The following is a 20,928-nucleotide window of genomic DNA, read 5'->3' on the forward strand; positions in this document are numbered from 1 at the left end:
CAGCCGCCTAGGTTCCCTGAGAATTCCGGCAAATTTGTACTCTCTCGCTCGCCAACGTTCTCTAATTTTCTCTTTTCATCCCCGCGCTAATGTCGAATTTGGAGCATCCTTTCCTAAAATCGGATGCGCATATGCTATCCAACAACTTCCGGTAGCCCTCGACCATGGTTCTCTTTTGGTGAATTTCTTTTGCGCTTTTTTAGGAATCTAGGGTTTACGGAAACCTAATCTTCTCATGGCGATGCCTGGGGTTGACTTCAAGTGGTGAGTCCGTCGGATACTTTTTCCTTTACTTTTCCAAATTAAGATTACCGAGCCTTTGCATTTATTTATGTACAGGTACGATGGATTCTTCCTTTCTATGCTCGCAACCAGCATGTTAGCGGTTTTTTATTGTTTTTGGCCTGTTTTATTTTATCATTGGAGCAATTTTAGAGACTTGCCATCTGATGCGTTTGTGGCGGTGATTTGATAGAGTAATCATTTCGATCAATTGGAAGCGGTACCATCTTTGCGTGCATCCTTTGCACATTTGGATTGTGGTGAGTTTCCTGCCAACTTGGTGTTACAATGGTTTATCTGTGTTGTTGTGATCAGCTTAAGAGGTGTTGCTGCCAGGTGGACTACTCTGTTGTGTTCATCTTTAGGTTGCTGATGTTTGTGGACAATGGTCTTGCTGCGGGAATGGGTTTGTAAGAACTTCCTTTTCTTAGCAAGTTCATCTAAAAAATCTCAAATTTTAACACGTAAACTTTCTTATTTAGTAAATTTGCTTATGTTGTATTCCCCTGCGGAAACTGGTAGTAAGCCTGAGTCTGAATGATGGGATGGAATAGTTTGTGGTTATTATGTTGTTGGAGGAGGAGAATAAAAAGGCGAAGAAAACTATATAGTGCTTTAACAATTGCTTAGTGGATGGTCGGTGGCAGAGAAAAATAAGCGGGAAGGGAATTGTCGAGACAATTAAGGATATTGATATTGTCACTACCTAACAAATCACAATGACTAGGGCTCTGTTTGGTGCAGCTGTAGCTTCCCAGCTTTTCAGGTGCAGCTGCGCTGCCCCAGGAAGCTGCTGCGGGGAAGCTGTCTGTTTGTTTGGTGCAGTTGTGTGAAAACACTTGCAGAGCAACTGTTTCTGGAAAAAAATGACCATTCTGCCACTGTTTGGTAAAACTGTTTAAAAAAAGACTATAACAGTGAAATTTTTGTAACTCCATAAGAAAAATTTATTATGTAATAAATTAGTGAAACTTCAAAGTGTTAATTATGTAATAAATGTAATTGTTGGGTAATTAGTCAGTAATTGTTATGCAATAAATTTATGGGATTAAGTAATATATTTTAAAAGTTTAACTTGTTAGATAAGCGAATATATGAAATAAAAGGTTTGTTATAAGAATGCTCTTATATTTGGTGACACGAATGTATTAAATATATTTTTCAATTAGGATTTAACATATTATTAATGTACTAACTAATTTAACTATTTTTATCAAACATCGATGAAAACTTAAAAGAAAGTTAATTAAAGAGATGTGTGCACTTTTTTTTTTCCACATTTGGGCATACTATAGACAGGATATTAACTTCACTGCATATCAGCATAGTTTAAACAAACATTATGTTGCAGTTAATGTATGCATGATATTACTTGTCTGGGTAATCACATTTGGGCAAATGTTAGTTAACAACTATTATTTTTAGGGATAATTACATACATAGCACCTGAAATATAAATACCCGAAACATTGCTATTTATAAATCTAGCACCCATATGATTTTTTTAACTACCAAACTGATGCATTTACATTTGCCACGATCCAGCTGTTGAGAATTTGATAAAAATAAAAAAAATATGGGTTGAGTTTTTTTCATTACTTTTAATATTTTAATGAAAATTTCAAAAATAGATGAATGAGGGTGCTTGGTTTGTAAAAAGCAATGTTTCGGGTGCTATGTATGTGATTGATCCTTATTTTTGTTTTTTTTATATTTTATGGGTTAATTAAGAACTTACTCTCCACTAAAATATTTTCAGGGATCTTGGCTGGCAACAGAGATATGCACGATTTTACGGGAGGATTGTTGTTCTTTCAGTTATTATTCTACTTCTTTATCCTTTTCTTTGGGTTTGGACTGTGGTAGGCACATTATGGTTTACCAGTGCAAATAGCTGTGTAAGCTTGTTTTATTCTTGTCTAAGGTTTATGCTTAATAACCATTACAAAAAATTGAAGGTGGTCTAGTTACTTGCATGATTGTTTTTTATGATGGCAGTTGCCAGAGCAAGGCCAAAAGTGGGGTTTCCTTATTTGGTTGGCTTTCAGCTACTGTGGGCTAATGTGCCTTGCTTTCATGTCTGTTGGAAAGGTTCTCTATTCTTTAATCTCTTAAATTTTGATCCTTGGATCTTGAATTGAAACTAGTCCCTCCCTTTCCTTTATCTAATGGAATTGCATGTTGTTGTCTGTCTTTTGTTTTTTTTATACTATTGAACTGCATGGTATTTTTCTCTATTATGCGTGCGTATTACATTCTATGTCAACTTAATGGTTGCACTTACCTTAAAACAATTGGGGGTAGTACAAGGCATCAACAGTGTAAATTCGTTTTTGTCATTTAATTTGGTTACTCAAAAATAAACTAGTAACTATTCTATCCCTGGTAGTTGTTTTTTATTAGAATCAAGTTGAACCATAGTCAGATTACCTCTAAGTTTACTGGTTTGTGAATTGCCTTTTGGATTGTGGTTGTGTAATCAGGTTTTTTAAGGTTGGTAGGTTATAGCTAGGCTTTTGCAACTATCCGACACGGGCGTCCCTTTATGCAACCATCTTGGATGGATGCGGAAGAGAGCAGAACTAGCTATCCAGTGCACTTCTTTTGGCTGGTTTGGATCCTCCAGCTACCAAGAGCTGGGCCGGCCCATATAAGACCTCTTTTCCTTGATTATTATTATTATTATGAGCGTTAATTTGTTTTGGGATTATATACGGCTTTGTTTTGAATTGGTTTGGATAGGTTTCATTGATTTTTTTGATAATTTGAGATTTCTTCTCAGATTTCTCTTTTTTTAGGAAAGCTGTAGCCTTTTTCCTTGAAGTGGTGTGCTTGTAGCTTAAACGGGAATAGGTTTTAGATACTTTCAACATTTGCACCCTTACCGATTCTGCCATACAAATGAATTTCCTACCGTTTTCTTCCCAGACAGAAGTCAACCACTTCTTCCTTATCCCAATCCTCACCGTTCCCCTTTTTTTCTCTTCTTAACATCCTACAAACATCCCCAATACTTTCTAGACTACCATACATGTTGTAGGAGCCTTATAATAGTGTCATTTTGCTCGTCCCAACTTCGAAACCTAAATCTACATAATCTAATTCATCTACCAAAAAAATACACATTTCTAATCTTAATCCTAATCCTAAAATACTCCTTACCTTTGGCCACACCAAAATGTTTCTCCATCTCTAGGTTGAAATCCCATGCAGGGGAAGAGACCATGCCACTAAGGAGAAAATATTAAAGTAATTTTCAAGAGCTTACCCTAATATAGAGGATATGTAGTGAAAAATCCTTCAATTGCAACAAAGGCATGCTGATTTTAAAAGAAGGCAATATGGGGAAGTTACCCTCGACAACAATGGCGGCCAACTTGTTGGATACAATGAAAAACCTTTTAACGAAGAATCCTCAAATGATGAAGAGCTGATGCCACGTAAATTTGACATTAAACATTGGAGGAGAGGGGGTGACTTTGAAGTAAGGATTGATTTGTCGGATTTTGTCAGATTTTGTTGTCGCATGGATTCAGACAAGTTTATCGAGTTGCTCCAAATAATGGATGAGTCTTTGAGTACAAGGACATTTCACCTAATCGAAAGGTGTAGTTAACTGCTGTCAAGTTAAACAAGAGTACTTTTTTATGATAGAAGAACCCAAAGAGCTTGCCCTTGTGTGAGAAAAAAGTAAAGAGATGCAACACAAGTGTCTTCCAGTACATTATGTTCAGGACGTTCATTAGACTTTAACACTTATAACAGAAGAACCTATCAATAGAAGAGTACACCATTAAGTTTGATAACTTATATTGATGTGTGAGTTTGAAGAGCTAGAGGAAAATATTATAGTTTGCTATCTTGGTGGATTGATACTATCCATTAGCATTGTGATGCAATTACAACTCAATTGGAATTCACGATATGTAGGGATCTTAGACCTGATGCTTGAGAAGCAGCACAATAATATGAGATCCACTCCACCTTTTACATAGGATTCAAATATTGGGTAGGGAAGGAAGAAAACATCGACCGGAGTGCTAAGACTTGCTCCTTGTGAGAAGAAGCCATCAAAGGAGGAAAAAAAGACTAATCGAGCGGGCACCCTCAAGACATTCACAATCAGGAAGCATGGGTATAATGCATCCAAGTGCCCAAACAAATGATGGATTCCTTTTACTAAGCAGGTTGTAATGGAAAAAACATATATTGGAGACTCTGGAGATGAGAACAAATGAAGAGAGTACCAACTACCTATAGATGATGATCATATGCTTGTGATTCAACAAGTTCTCCAAATTAATCCCAGAGTGATCAACAATGGCTTAGACATAATATTTCTCATACTCATTGTACCATGAAGAGACATGTGTGCAATCTCATTATAGATGAAGATATTTATGAGAATGTAGTGTCTATCAAAATGATGAACAAATCGACCTTCACTACTCAAAAGTATTCTCAAACAAATCGAGCTTCACTACTCGGATGTATTCTCAATCTTATTCTCTGATTTGGTTGAAAAAAATGAATGATGTTAGTCCTCACAAGATATATCAGATTGAATTTTACATTGAAGATAGACTATAACATCAAATGTGTTGTGATGTCATGTTTATGGGTGCATGCCACATTCTATTAAGCCGACTGTGGCAGTATGACTAGGGCACACTTCATGATGATTATAAAAACACGTGCTTATATTTTAAGGATATGGAACATATTGTATTTTTGCCTGTCAAGGAGTCAGTAATGCTCAGGCAACGATGAGAATTATAATTTCTCATGTTACATCTCTATAGGTTATGAGAGGTGCCAATTTGATTGGCGTTAATGATGTTGGAGGTTAGTGAGATGGATGAGTCAATACAAAAGTAGTATAGTCATTGTTAGAGGAGTTTTGAGATTATTCTGATTGATAGCCTACTGCTTGGATTACCACTTTTGTATGAGATAGAACATGCCACAATTTGTTGGATATGATTAGCAAAGTATGAGGAGCTATAGAAGTTTATTGGAGATCTAATGGTCTAAAGGTTAGTTTGTGAGAGTACTAGTCCTTGTGCTGTACCGACATTTATTCTACTTAAGAAAATTGAATCATGATGTATGTGCATTGATAACAGGGTGGTAAACAAGATCACAATCAAATATTAGTTTCTTATTTCGAGATTGGATGACGTATTAGATAATTGCATGGAACTTTTATAATTTTAAAGATGAATATGCCTTGTGGATACCGCCATATTTGAATGAGGCCCAGAGATTAGTGGAGACCGCTTTCATGGCGCGAGATGGATTATTTGAGTGAGGAGTTAGGCCTTATGGCCTATCCAATGCGATGAGCACTTTTATGAGGCCAATGAACAAGGTTTTTCAAATGTTTATATAAAAATTTATAGTTGTGCACTTTTACAATTTTTTACTGTCCAACCATTCAGGAGGAAGCATTTGCAGCATCTGTGACTGATTTTTGGAGTTTTTTTTGAGGCAGAGTAGCCATATGAAGAAGTGACTTCTTAACCCCGCAGACATGCATTCTTAGGTACATCATTTCAACGGCTGGCATTAAGATGAACATAGTTATGATCAAGGTTACCATGAGTTGGCCCAATATACAGTTATATACTCATATATATTAGATTCATAGACTAACTTCTTTCTATAGAAGGTTCATAAAAAATTTTAGCTCTATTGATACACCTTTTATAGAGCTCTCCAGAGAACCAACTTACTGATTTTTGATAGATTTTATCTGATTTATTACCTTTATTGTTGCCTTCTCAGTCACTCTATTTAAGGGATTCATTAGGCATGAATTAGGGCATCTGGAGGCAATCTTAATCAGTTTTAAAGAGAGATTTTCTAAGGTTTTTTCTAAGAAAACAAAGAAGGAACTTGGAGCAATCTTGTTTGGTGGGGTTAAGGGTTAAGGGTTAAGGAGAGAGTTTTTGAGAAGCTTTGTAGTTTCTTTTTGAGTTCTCTTCTCTTCTCGTCCGTGCTTTCTATTTTAAATATAATTAAGCTTTGTTTGTTGTTTGTGTTTGTTTTAGACATGAGTTAAAGCCCCTCTTATATGTGATTTATTTAGAATGCGTAAGTTTTTCTTTTAGATATCAATGTTATAGTATTGTGTTATAGTTTTTTATTTTGTTATACTGCATGTATTGCTTGGTTTGATAATAATTATTAATTATGTAGTTACTTATTAATAGTGTTGGAGATTTTTCTACAACCGATAGGCGGAAGATGAATTCGTCGTGAGTATAAATACTACGGTTTATGCATCGTAAGTTAGAGATAATTGCTACTATCTCGTGTGGTCATTTTTCGATCCTATGAGTTTTTATTGTTTTCATTGCATTAAATATGCCACCAAAAGGTAGGTAGGTTGTGCAAGCGAGAATAAAAATCTTAGGCTTGTGAAAATAAGATGTGGCATATTTAATGTGGCACCAGAAAAATCTTTCCCTTTGGTGTAGCTGTAGCCGATCAAGCCATTTCAAGTTGGTGTCAGTTGGTGGAAACTTTGCGTCATTGGCGAGACCGTGATAGTCCTTTCTGAATCTTTGTTGTTCAGCTCTATGGGGTCTTCCCGAGGATTGGGCTCAATGTTGATCTGTGAGATTCTAGTCCCCATAACGGCCTCGAAAATGGTGTTAATTTCCTGGGTTTTCCACTCACCATTATTGATGGAAGAAGAAACCTAGATATCCGAAATGTTATTCACGTTAATTGGGCAAGGCCATCTTTAGGAATTCTTGGCGCGCTGAGGTATATTTTGCTGTAGCGCTCAACTACATTAAAGGAGCAAAACTTCCTCGGGTCGCATGTCCTGGCTTGGCTGGGAACTGCTACTAATTTGGCTCACTTTGACATTTTGGAGACTAGGCGTGAACTAATAAGAGCTATATGGAATTGAGTGAGGATGATTGAATGGCTGGCCATCTTCTGTTTATATAGCCTTAATTGGTGCCGTGTCATTGTTGGTGGTGGACCTTACAAGATTGAAGTTGTTTCGTGTTTCTCGCTTGCCATCACTAGGTAAGAATCATGATGGAATCCAACTTTTTTTCATTTAGTGCATAAGAAGACAATAGTTATTCACCTGAAGCTAGCCTGACATCTTGGTATTTGGACTGAATCCTTGGCGCAAATTTTTTTTGTTCATTCTTTTTGAAAATATGACACTAAACAAGATACAATGGAGAAAAAAGATTCATGTAGCCGACCCCACATATTGTTGGGATTAAGTAAGGCTTTGTTGTTGTTATTGTATTCTTTTTGAAAGAAAGACTCAAAAAAATTTGTAAACAACATTTTTGATGAGATGAAAAGAAAGCAGAAAAAAAGAAAACAATTGGGTCGTTTCCCAATAAGCATTTGATTTTACTTGCTTACATCGCATTTTTTACGTGGCGCGTCCCTAAAGCGCCATCCCCAAATTTTTTTCGACGTTTCATCAAAGCGTCGCGACGGCGGTTTGGTAAAATTTGGGTAAATTGCAGGTCGCAGATTCGACCACACGGCCCGCATTTTGTATTTTATTTCATTCGACTTTTACTGCCCTACCCTCTCCCTCCCCTCTCTCACGATCGAGCTTCTCTCTCGATTCCCGCTCTCCCCTCTCTCGCGATTTTGTCCTAAAGGTAAGATTCCGGCTCACCTCTTCTCTGACACGCGAGTCTTTTGGCAAGGGTTTACTTATCTTGGTGGTTATTTTGCTTTCCTTATCCCCTCTATTCTTCGTCTCTTCTTGGCTCCTTTACTCTCCCTTGGCCCACACTATTCTCTACCGTTATCTATTCAGACATTTGATTTTTCGATGGTTTTAGCTTCTCTGAGTTCTACTCGGCCGATGATTTTCGTATGGTTGTGCACTCCATTGGATTTTTCTATTTCTGCGATTTTAGTTTTGCAATTCCTGTGATTTTGCATTGGTGTTGAATTTTCTTTATTTGTGATGGGGTGATGGCCTTTTCTGTGGATTTGGTAACGAAATTACTTGTAATGTCCTGTTGTTGGTTACTGTGATAATGATTCAACTGGTTGAGAAGGCAGTGCAGGATTTTAGAGGTTGTCTGATTTTGTTTTTTTGCGATTTTCTTTGTTGTGTGATGTGGTGATTGCTTGTTATGTGAATTTGGTGAGTGGATTGCTTGTGTTGTGATGCTGATTTTTTCGATTTTGTTAAGAACAGTATTGGTGTTATGATTACTGGTGGGTTGGCCGAATTTTGGTGGTGGTTAAAAAACTGGTTGTGTTTACTGTCACGATGAAGAAGATTCATGGTGGTGGGTTGGTCGAATATTGTTGTTGGTTGGTTGTTGGTGTGGTGTTGAGTTGTAAAGTGTGGTTGTGTGTTGTGTGGAGTTGTTGATTGTGTATTTGTGTGATTGTGTGTGGGGTGTGGAAGTGTGGAAGTGTGCAAGTGTTGGTGTGGTTGTGTGGTTGTGTGGTTGTGTGTTGTGTGGAGGTTGTGTGGTTGTGTTGGTGTACAATTGTGAAGTATGGTTGTGGAGTTGTGTGTTTGGAGTTTTGTGGAGTTGTGGAGCTGTGTGGTGTGAAGTTGTGGGGTGTGGTTGTGTGTGGTTTGGAGTTGTGGGGTGTGGTTGTGTGTGGTCTGGAGTTGTGGGGTGTGGAGTTATGGAGCTGTTGGTTGTGTATTTGTGTCGTTGTGTGTGGGGTGTGGAAGTGTGCAAGCGTTTGTTTTTGTGTGGAGGTTGCGTGGTCGTGTTGGTATGGAGTTGTGAAGTGTGATTGTGGAGTTGTGCGTGTGGTGTTTTGTGGAGTTGTCGAGCTGTGTGGTGTGGAGTTGTGGGGTGTGGTTGTGTATGGTATGGAGTTAGGGGGCGTGGTTGTGTGTGGTATTGAGTTAGGGGGCGTGGTTGTATATTTTTTTGGTTATGTGTGGGGTCACCGACACAAAATATGATGATCGTATGTGATTTCTACATATGCTTTACTTTTGTTTTGGCTGGTTGTGAATACTGCACATGACAGTCGTGTATTCGCTTTTTCGACAAGAAATCGAAAGCACAAGTTTTCTCACCCATTTCTATGTTTGTTCAACTATTAATCATATTTATATATTTTTAAAGTTTTTTACTAGCTATTGTATTTGCGATAGATAAATATTAGTTGGTCGACGTTGAACATTCCTTAGAAAGAGGGTATCTGAAGCCATTTCCAGATACAAAATATCACATTCCCGATTTTGAAAGATCCACCTATGTTGCTCGGGACAGGAAAGAAATGTCTAATAAGAGACACTCGTTCTAACGCGGTGTAATTGAAAAAATATTTACTGTGTGGAAAAAAATGGGTCATATTGCGTGTTATGCCAACATATCTATTTTCGAAACAGGTGCAGATTGTAGTGGCCATAATGATTCTCCACAACTATATTCGACAACATTCATGAATTGACAGAGACTTCAGCATGACTGACAATGATCATTTACACTTCTCGCCTGAAGTATTTGAGTATCACATAGGATAATTTATACCACAGACAAAAGTAGAATCACAAGAAGGTTGCACCCAAATTGGGGAAGGTGTTGGAAAAATGATTGAATTGAGAGAGCAGATTACAAACACCATTGTTGGATGCTGAATGAACCGATTTTTATTTATTTTATGCAACTCATGTTTATTTTCTTTCCGCTTTTATTTGATATTTGATTGTTTGAGTATTTTATACTATTTGTATGTATTTTTTTTTCATTTGCATTTCTTTAATTTTTGTTTTAATGAGTTTTAGAGTTCCATGATGAGAAGTTTGATCTTATGGGTACTTTTGGATGACCTGTTAGTCGCTGTTGGTTGGTTCGACATGTGATTCTCCACGAGCTTGGTATTACGTGGGTTAAAGACAACTGAGAACTCTTTTTCTTATAAGGTCTGCTGTTTTCTTGTAGTGACAGATTCGTTGGTTGACAGACATATTGAGTTCTTTGAACCTCATGACTGCACAAAATTATAATTAATTATATTTTTTACCAATTTCTACTTCTGTTATGACTAATGAATTGTCTTTTAGAGCATTCGGGAAGGATGAACTCGAGGATTTCTGGGACTTCAAAGTTCCCTGCTGACGTTAGGTCAGTCACATAACTACGAGAGACAGTTTTGCAGGTGCTTGTGGAGCATCACAGAGAAATTTGATTTCTTCCAGTGGGCAGACAGACTGGCAGATTCCACCGCCGAGAGTGATCGGGAATGAATAATATCTTTGAAGGACGGCATAACTCTTGACATACGCCATCTGCATTTTAAAAATAATATTATCATATTATTAAATATTATTTTAATAGTTTTTCTTTATTTTAGTAATCATTCATGATACTCACTATTCACTATTAAGTGAGGTGTATATCTTATTTTTTATAATGTTTTGAAGTGAATTTTTCCTTCTAAAGTATCAAATATATTGATATGACAATTCTGTTGCAAACAACGTTACTACACAGGAACAAAATGATCATTTGTCCCGCAACAACTGCAGCACAATTGTTTTCAAATGACAAAATACAAACAAACAACCAGTCAACTTATCTGCAGCAGTTTTCTGTGGCAGCTGCTGTGCAACAGCTTATCCTGGTTTTGTTTTACCCAATTAAGTAGATCACTCTTCATTGAAGATGACAGCTAGATGATTTCTGAAGTTGATCTTGTTCATTCAAACTTTTATGATTTTTTTTATTGGTTCGCTTACTTTGGGTCCCTTTTTTTTCTTCTCTTCTTATTCTTTTCCTGGAGTTCATGTTCCTTCTCATTGTTGCACTATTTTTTTCACTTTATGTTATTTCATTGGGCACTACTAGCCTTCTATTGACTTTGACTGAACTGCAGTTTACTTGTAAGAGTTCAACTTCTTTGTTGAGTTTAAAGTGTAATATACCTATTTGTATGTCTATTTGTGTCTTTCTAGTGGCAAGCAATGGACGACCTAAAATGAGGGGATATTTGGGTTCCTCCTCTCCCTATGTCTAATACCACAAAGTTTGCTAGGAGGATGAATTTTTCTATGTTCACTAGAACGTCTTCAGTAATACCTTCTGGTGGCTTAAGAAACTGTCTGCCAACTAAAGGGATAAAGAAGAAGCTCTGTAAGTTCGAGTTCTTTGCATATCGCCAACATCATCAAATTTATGCTTTCTTTTAGGTTGCAAGTGCATTGTTGAATTGTAGGTCACCTATGGTGCATGGAATGGTGAAACTACCAAAATCTTTCAATTTGGAGGGATGTTTCTTTTGTAGGAGGACACTGCACTCTTCTGTAATAGCAACTGTGTCTTCTTGTTCTAGCTTTGTTTAGTTCGATAATATTTCTTACATGAATTTGACAAAACTCGACATATGCTGCAGTGTATCTGTAAAAGGAATGTTAATATATACATATATATTTAAATACTACTAAAAATTTTGAAAATTGCTTGTCTATGTTATGTTTCTAAAGTCTGTGTGGATAAGACGATGGTGATATTTAAGGAGATAGATTATTTTTTAAGAGTTTGAACTACATGTTCTCTTCTTTGATTCCCTGATCTCCAGCTGTCGTCTATTGCATGCTTTCCCTTTCAGGATTTTTGCTCATTGGTTTTCTAGATCTGTTCATCTCTTCAATTCTTATCACTTTTGAGTGTCACAACCTTCATATGTTATCTCAGATTTACATTAGTGTTACTTGAAAGTGTTTATGATTGTCTTTGTGAAAATTCCTTTGCTAGTTGGCCTATTTGAACCTCAATATTTTGGAGTGTGCTGTCGTCATGTGTAGGGTTGTTTTATGTTGGTCTATGTTTGCGTCTGTTCTTACAAAAAAATGTTCCATTGTCTGAGGCAATTGTTCTAACTTCTCCGTTATTGACAACTCATCTATTTTCTGTTGAATCCTCTTGATTACTGATAGTTAGGTGGTTGTTGAAAGCAAAATACAACTGCGTATTTTGGGAGTTTTTCTAAGAAAAGTTTAGATGGTTTCTCCATCCTGAATTAAACATATTGTTGCATGGGTTCGTCTGCTGCTAGTTTTACTTGTTTTATGAAAAGGATTGTTTGCCTAATATTTGTTGTTATGACCTCCCCTATAGTGGTCTCAATAAAATAGTAGAGTGTGGATAGTATTGGAGATGAAGGAGGAGAGATGCTTTTCTAGCAATTCCATTTTAGCTATGAGAGCGATGATAGAATTAGAATCTTTCACTGCAACGACTAGTTTATTTATTCACTTTTGTTCAATATGCCATTTATAATTGTTCATTGCCATTTTTTCTAGTAGAACATAAGTTGCCTCTTGAGACTTGCTCATAAAGGTCCCTCTTAGCTGAACCTTGACTTTATCCTTTAATGAGAAAGGGAAGAACAGTTCAATAGTGTCGTTCGACATCCTGTTGTATTTGAAGGTGTCGTATATCTCCAAGAAGTTCATATTATGAGGGTTTAGATCTTCAGTAGCAATGCCTTTGAATTGCAAGTTTTAGATTATCTGTAAAGTACCAAGTTTGATTTCAAAGTTATTGGCATGTATATCTGGTTTTATCATAACTTGAGAGATTCCATGCACTATTGGCAATGCATGGTCACGAAGAGCTCTCGTCTCCATGGCCAAGTCATCACTTGTGTCATGGTATGTCGTTTCTCTTGCAATCAAGCATTCAACTTCTTGTTTTTTGTCCAAAGTTCATAAAAATGAATTCTATTTTTTGATTAGTGACAAGTGGTGGATCATAATCGTGCATCCAATGCAGGCGATCATAAAAAAACTCAAAACATCACATGCAAAACGAAAAATATTATTTAGCACAAAAAATATTAATAGAAAGAGAGAACACAAAAGAAATAAAAAGTTTTGTTTGAAGTAATAATTGGCTGATTTGGTTTCAATATTGTCGTGCAATACTTGGCAATGATGCCAAAATCTGATGTGGAAAAACGCACACATGCAAGAGCACATGATCATTCAAGTAATAAAAAGTAAGAGTATCATCCTACGATGATTGCTTAATAATCACTGAAATCAGATTAATGTATTATTATTCGAACAGTTAAATTAGAGTGGTGCGACAAATAAATTTAAAGTATAAAACAAGAGCGATTAAGTGAGCAAAATAGTATTTTCCTATGGAGTAAAATTATATTATAAGTGCTCTAGGGATTGGATGTCACTTGCATTTGTTAAACCAATAGAAAAGCCAATAGAAATAATGTCTAGATTCAAAAGTACTAAGGCCTGATCATGATGGACGCTAGCTTTCTCACATAAGCCTAGGTTTTTTTATTTTCTCGCACGACCTACCTATCTTTTGGATCTTTAAAAGAACTACACGAGGTTGTCACAGTTCTCTCTAACTTACGGTACATCCACCATAGTGTTTATACTTACTACGAGTTTATTTTCTACCTCTTGGTTTCAGACTAACAGGTTACCACACAATTAATAATTCATTATCAAATCGAGCGAAGCATGCATTACAATAGAGTAGAAAACTAAAACACAACACTGTCACTATCCCATTAATATCGAGAAGAAAAACTTTGCATGCTAAATCCAACCCCTAGAAGAGGTGTTTTAGCTCATGTCTAAAGCAAACACAAAGAGCAAAAAGCTTAAATATATTTACAATAGTAAAACACAGAAGAGGAAAGGAGAAAACTAAAAAAAAAAGCTTCCAACAAACTCTCTCCTTATCCCTCAAGTCGACCACAAGATTGGCTCCAAGTTCCTCTTAAATTTTCTTAGGAAATGCCATAAGAAAACTCTCTAAACCCACTGGCTTGGGCCTTTGCAATTGAACCATACAACCTTCTTAATAGCTGTCTTTAGTCAATTTATGGAAGCAATCTGTGGAATGATGAACACGAGATGCGAACCTCTATACCGTGGTAGGTTATGTGTGAGGGTGCGACAAGCTTGCAAAGGATTATCAGGTGGAAAATTGGAGACGACAACAAGGTTTTGGTTCTCAGCTAGGCTTGGATCTTTGCTAAGGAGTTGAATAAGTGGCCCACATTTGTTAATGTGGATCCTACAGAAAATCTCCAGGTGGTTGATTTGTTTCGTGCCGATGGGTGGAGCATGGCGAGGCTTCAAACTTGCTTCAACTATTGTGGGAGCAAAATCTAGGTGGGGGGAATCGAGAGTATGGATACATCAGAGCTTACCCAGGTTCTCTCGGGGAAAACCATCACATCCCTTACCTATGCCGCATCTTTTGCTGAACAGGAGGGGGAATTTTTATGGATTCACAAGCTCACTCCACCCACATGAGCAATTTTTTTTGAAGGATCCCGCATGATGCTATTCCAACTTATAGCTAGCTCGCTGGCCGGAGGCTTGCGAATGACGGTAGGTGCCCTTGGGGTTTACCGAAAGAAAAAGATAGAAGTCATGTAACTGTGTTATGCAGAGCTCTCAATGAAACAATATGTATTCTTAGGAAATGGGGGCTTGACATTCCCTGCTTTGAATGCTTTGATGACATGATACAACAACTTAGCACTATCGATAAAATTTTCATTTCGATCTACTGGATTTTTTGTCATGTGGTTCACCGTGTTGGAGGGCAAGAAATGCGAAGAAACAAAGGATCCTTTCCTACTCTATGGTTGTGGCTGCTACGTTTTGGAGAATCTCACCAAGCCTCACTCTTCCCTCTTTCCCCTTCTCGGGGCACTAAGGTACTAGCCAATCTCAGCGGCTGTCCTTATCTTCCTTCTGGTACCTACCCCCCTTCTCTGGGTTGGCTCAAGGTGAATGTGGATGGGGCAACACTTCCTAACTATTGTGCGGGTACTAGTGCTATCCTCCATGACGAAACAGGTAAGCTTCTTCATGCGATGAGGAAACAATTCCTACATTGGGATTGTGGCCGAGTGGACTCCAACCGATATCTCTTTGGAAGAGATGTTTCAACCGTGGATGCGGGAGACTAAGGGCTTTATGATGGAAAGCGACAACACTAATATGGAGCAGAGGGCCTAGCTGGAGGACCCAGAACCTTGTTTCTCATTTAAGAGTTAATTGAGCTCGGTCAAAGATGATGTTGTTGCTAATTTTAATTGGGCTGAGTATATTCTTGTTCAAGCTTGCTTTTCAATTTAATATCGAATTTTAAACGAACTTAGATATGATGGAATCATGAAATCCATTGCATGCTTGTGCATTTATTTCCTTGTATTTATACTTGAAACGAATTCGAGTTCTGATTGTATTTTACTAAATGTAAGTTGTTTTATGTATTTGATTCATATATCCTCATCATTCAAATAAGTTCTCTTGTTTATAAAGAATGTTGATTATATTATTGTGCCTTAGTTTCTTAAAATCTTAATGTGAGTAAGAATAGTTAAAACTAAATCAATACAAATAATTATTTGCTATGGATAAGCTTCTTCTTTCTTGTACTCCTATATGCCACATAGTAAATTTTGGAATTAAGTATTTTTGTTGTAATAACATGAAATGAGCCTTATAACAGTAACAACTTTTAAACATCTTTCTGAGTTATTCATTAACTGTAAAGAAGGCACAATAATAAATGCCAGTAAACAATGTAGCTTTGGGTTATTTCATTTTTGAACAATACTTCCTTGGTTTAAAATATTTTAAATATGGTCATTCTTCTAATCTTAATAGCATGTTAATTTTGTATGGTAATAGGGGCGTTTATTTTAAGCAAGAGGATTTAAAACTTTTTGTAGACAATATTTATGTAGAAAAACTTTATTTTCATTTAATTGCATAATTTCTTTAATGAAAATAAAATGAGCCATAACTATGCCAAGCATTTAGTGAGAATTTTTTCGTAGCTGGGTTTGATAAGAGATCATTCATGTTCGTTTGATTAACTAAGTGAATAAGTTTGACTATAAATGCTTGATTGTTAAATGAATAAGCTTGAAGAGCTCCTTATTCATTTTTTATTTATATCCGTGAAAAATATATTTTAAAGCTTATGAACAAGCTCGTTAAGATGCTTGATGAATTGTTTCATTTAAAGTTCATGAATAAGTTTGTGAATAAGCTCAATTTAATGTTTATGAGTAAGATTGGTCAAAGCCTAATTTAAAATTTGTGAATAAACTAAATTAAAGCTCAATTTAAAATTCATTTATATTTAATCAAATTAAAATTTTAATACATTGTTCATAAAATAAGATAAAGACTTGTTTGTCTTGTTGCCTATTTATTGGGATATTTATATACTTATTTTAGTTATTCATTTGGTAGCTTGTTCATTTAAAAGCTCTTGTATTTTTTTAAGTTCAACAAAAGCTCATAAGCTATGAAACTCATTTGATTAAAAATAAATAGTTCAACACACTACTTAGTGGTTTGTTTGATAAGTCCCATTTAATTAGAAAATAAATAGTATGATAACACTAATTTTGATTTAACTGATAAAGGTCATTTGGATAGAAATTAAGTACGATGATGCTATTCGTTAATCTATTTGATAATGACTTGATTATTCTCATATGAAACAAACGTGACATTAAATTTTATATATAAGCTCAAGCTTCAACATAGTCCCAAAAACTCGATTTGAGCTCGAGCTCGGCTCAAACTCGAATTTTATAAGAAAGCTCATGCTTAAACACAACACTTGCTTGACTTGGCTCAATTCGTTTGCAGTACTACATGTGAGTTTATACATAACTCATTTTATTTTATTTTTCTAGAAATATCTCGTGAATTTACAATAGCAATGTGGTTTTTCATGCTAATATTATAATTTATTTTTATGTTAAGCATTAATTATATCATACACGATCCAATATTTGACATTAATATCTCTATTTTGATACAACATATTACAATCAGGAGTAGAATATAATTTTAGCAATTGGTGCGCTTTTTCAATTTTGTGATTATCAAAATATGAAGTAGTACCTCAATTATTTGAATGTGGCTAATCTGATTTCAGAGTATTATATTTTTCTAATTTAGTCCTCTGGCTATATAAAATCTATCCAAAATGATCCCTCAAATACTAAATATGGGTCAATTTGAGCGGTTGAGGGCCTAAATAAGATTAATTTTGTATCATAATTTTAACATGATATATTTTTGGGTCAATTTTGTATAGTTGGGGGCTAAATTAGAGAACTGTGTTGTTTTGGGACTAAATTAGCCATACATAAATGGTCAAGTGTTATTTTGGGATTTAATTTTATTGCTTAGGTGGGATTATTTGGTAAAGCTTATTTCTTTGTCCTTTGAGAATGCTGTAAGTATTATTAACTTTGATCTTGTATGGTTTTACCACGATGCTTCCTTTTGAAATGGATAATTAATGACCATATTTTTCATCACAAGTTAGCTTTATAAATTTAAGGATGATTATAGTATCTCCAATAAAGTTTTGATTATTTTGCATCTCTCTTCTGGACATTTACTATGAAGATTAGGATCCGTTTTTATTGCTTTGATGTGTTACTAGGCCAGGCTATTTTATTCAGAACTATATCAGATACTATTTGGGCACCATTTTTGATCGCTTAAGTAGTTGAAAGGAAATAAATTGAATAGAAACTAAGTAGGGAGATCATGAGAGAGAGGGGAGGAGTGAAGGAACCGAAAGGTATTTTTGTTACATGTATTTGTCTAATTTGGTCCTGTTATATTTTTGTTTCTTTTTTCACCATTTTTCTCGTCTTTTCTGCCTGGTTCATTTATTAATTCTACACAAGGAAAAAATATGTAGTCCCAAAAACAGGTTATGGTAACTTGTCTTCTATGTTTTGATACCACTTATTCTTGGATATTTCTTGTATTTTCTGTCGTGAATTCATATTAAGAATCCCATAATGTGGATTAGATTTGTGGAGTATTTTATTAAAATCAGCTTTTGAGTTGAGGTTAATGTGGAATATTTTCTTAAAATTAGCTTATGAGTTGAGGTTAATACTACCAATAATCCAGTTTTTTATTTGAAGTTTCTGTTTATCTTTTGCTTAGGAGAGGGTTTCCACAGAATTTATTTTTCTCTTTCCAATGGAACTTCACGCCTCTATGTGCGCTCTTTATATATTATTTGCAATTTTTTATTTCACCTTAAATCTTTTCGTATTTTAGAATTAATTTTGAAACATAACAATAGTATCCTCAATGTTTGCATCCTTAAACTATTGAATTGTTTCCTTTGTTTGGAGTGCTCAATATTATATTGCCATTGTGCAAAATTTTTTGGATTTTATTGGCATGACAATGACGAGTTCATAAGTTCATTTCTTGTTTTCTTACCTTATTTCAGTGGCTGACAAGGAGGCAGGCTCACGTGCATCGTGCTCAACATGGGATTCCTATTTCTGAATATGGGGTGAGATTTTATGGATTACTTGCAGTTTGGCCTGTTGTGTATTTGCAGAAGTTCGAATCTATCATGTAAATGTTACTTGAAGCTTATTGTTGGAAAGTATGCAAATTAAGTGCTAATATGGGAATGCTGTTGAGTAGTAATAGATGTATCATATAAAGAGATTGCTAATAATGTTATTTTACCAAATAAGTATCGAATGTCAAACACAGTCATATTTAATGATTAATCTTTAGGCATTTGTCATGGTGATATTCAAATTGAACCTGTTTAGGCAGTCTTATTTTTCTGACAAATGCTTTGCGGTTACCTTGTCATATGGGAAGAAGCAACTGAATCTATTGACGATATCATTAATATGAAGAAATACTGGAAGGGATGGCAAAAGGAACATTGGATGTCTAGTTGTGGATTTACCAAGCACCAACCACTATATCAGTAATCTTCCTTGAGTTGAGATTTTGAAAATACATTGTGAGGTGTAAAAAAGTTATGAAACTAAGAGGAGCTTTAGTAAGATAATGAATAGAGGAGTTGTTAAAAAAGAATCTGTGATATATATGAAATATTTGAGAGAGAGATTTGAAAAGAATAGATGATGCCTTTTCCTGTAATGGGACTGGGAGAACCATCAAGAAGAATTTCAAGGGGTAGAGAAGATACCTGGAGAGATGAAAATAGTTTGTTATTACCCATCATATCGATTGAAATAGATGAATTTAAATCCCATTGCATATCGATGAATATGATTACAGCAGCTTTAGAGGAAGGGACGAAATGAGATGCTAAGAAAGATGTCTTAGACTATAGATGCAATCAATAAACATTCCCAAAAAATAGCAATGGCTTCTAAGGAGGAAGTACTATAAGGTATTCATAGGGTTGGATTGATTATGAAGGAATAATCAAACTTTTCCCAACAATCTTCATGAGGATTATTGGTTTGATTGTAATGAGGCCAGGAAAGAGGACATTATGACTATGCTTACCATCAATTTGAAGTCTATTTGCACAATTTTTTGTCACCGCCACTAAAGCTAGCAACCATAGCTAACTGCCCAGGAGTCAGATGTTGAGGAGAGCTTAGTGACATGAATAATTTTATAGAGAGTGGTCATGAAGTTAGATATTGAAGAGTCTTCCATTTTTTGATATTAAATACCCTCACGGCAAGAATGCAAGCTGTGGATTTAGTTCTGTTTTTTCCATAAAGTAAAATAAATATTGAAGGGTTGGCACCGAAGTAACATGCCTTTTCTTCTTCCTAATGTATCATAATATGCCTCAGTTTGTATGTAATTCTGCTGAGAAGAGTAGGTTTTAGAGTAGATATAACGGGTATGAGAGATGCTACTTTCTTGTAAGTCAATTTTCTGGTAGGGTTTTGAAACTTGACAATATAGGCAACGAGGAGTTAAAACAATGCAATCGAATGCTTGCCACTTTGAACCGTTGAACTTTTTGTGATAGCTGATGAGAATATGAAGGGTTCACGACCATGGGAGATATTTGGCACCATTGAACTTAATGGTGGTAAATATGGTGAAGGATTTCAAATCATTAAGAGGAAGTTGAAAAGCTATGACATTGTGCAAGAGAGAACATGAAAACTGAGATTTAACTTGGATGATTAAGAATGGAAATGGTTGATGAAGTGATCATTACTTTAAATTTGGTGGAATAATGATGATAATGTGGGGTATGAAAGGGACGTGATCTTGATAATAGAGAAGAAATGCTAGGGTGGAGTGTTAGGGAGGAATGCAATAGGGATAACTTCATGGGCTTGGTATGAGAGCAGGATGAGGGATCATGACTGACAGCTATTTATGGTTCCTAGATGGTGTGAAATGATCAATGTGTTAGGACAATAGTAGGATAGGTAAAGGAGGGAAGCGTGATGGCGGCTGAAATCCAGCTCAATTGGCAGCTGGACAGTGGTCCAGCTGCAGGAAAAGAACATGATTCTGCTGTCAAAAACACTTGGCAGCAGGTTTGGAGAAGGAAGGTCCTTGGACATCTTGGAGAAATCATCACCTCAATCTAATCAGATTACAAACAAACCATGTGAGAGAAGTCAAATGATACAAAACTCCAAAAGAATAACAAGGAGAAAAAAATCTCCGAATAATATAATTCAAACAATAGTCACCAAAACTAGAAAATAACAACCTATAAATATTTCCAAGCAAAAATATTAATAAAAAAATGGGGTCCACTTGGCTTGATAGCAGTAAATTGGTGGGAAAGTTCTGCTACAGCTTTCAGGGGATAAAATTCCAACTCTTGCATCCATTAGCTCTGATTGTGAGAGGCATCCATC

General features: G+C 35.7%; 1 protein-coding gene across 2 annotated transcripts in view; it reads left to right on the forward strand.

Moving 5' to 3' along the window:
* The first annotated feature begins 6 nt into the window (after positions 1 to 6).
* The window catches only part of LOC110037213 (E3 ubiquitin-protein ligase SIS3), a 46,875-nt gene continuing 25,953 nt past the window's right edge, over positions 7 to 20,928 (forward strand). Inside the window, exons 1-7 of one of the 2 annotated variants that reach the window (XM_020741803.1) lie at positions 7 to 264; positions 340 to 378; positions 476 to 542; positions 619 to 692; positions 2,042 to 2,180; positions 2,281 to 2,373; positions 18,543 to 18,608. In XM_020741803.1, coding sequence (XP_020597462.1) covers positions 236 to 264; positions 340 to 378; positions 476 to 542; positions 619 to 692; positions 2,042 to 2,180; positions 2,281 to 2,373; positions 18,543 to 18,608 — 507 coding nt within the window. In that variant the 5' untranslated portion in view covers positions 7 to 235. The remainder of the gene's footprint in view (positions 265 to 339; positions 379 to 475; positions 543 to 618; positions 693 to 2,041; positions 2,181 to 2,280; positions 2,374 to 18,542; positions 18,609 to 20,928) is intronic. The other variant, XM_020741804.1, reaches the window with a different exon arrangement.

This window comes from Phalaenopsis equestris, unplaced genomic scaffold, assembly GCF_001263595.1.
Source record: "Phalaenopsis equestris unplaced genomic scaffold, ASM126359v1 Scaffold216909, whole genome shotgun sequence".
Lineage (NCBI taxonomy): Eukaryota > Viridiplantae > Streptophyta > Magnoliopsida > Asparagales > Orchidaceae > Phalaenopsis > Phalaenopsis equestris.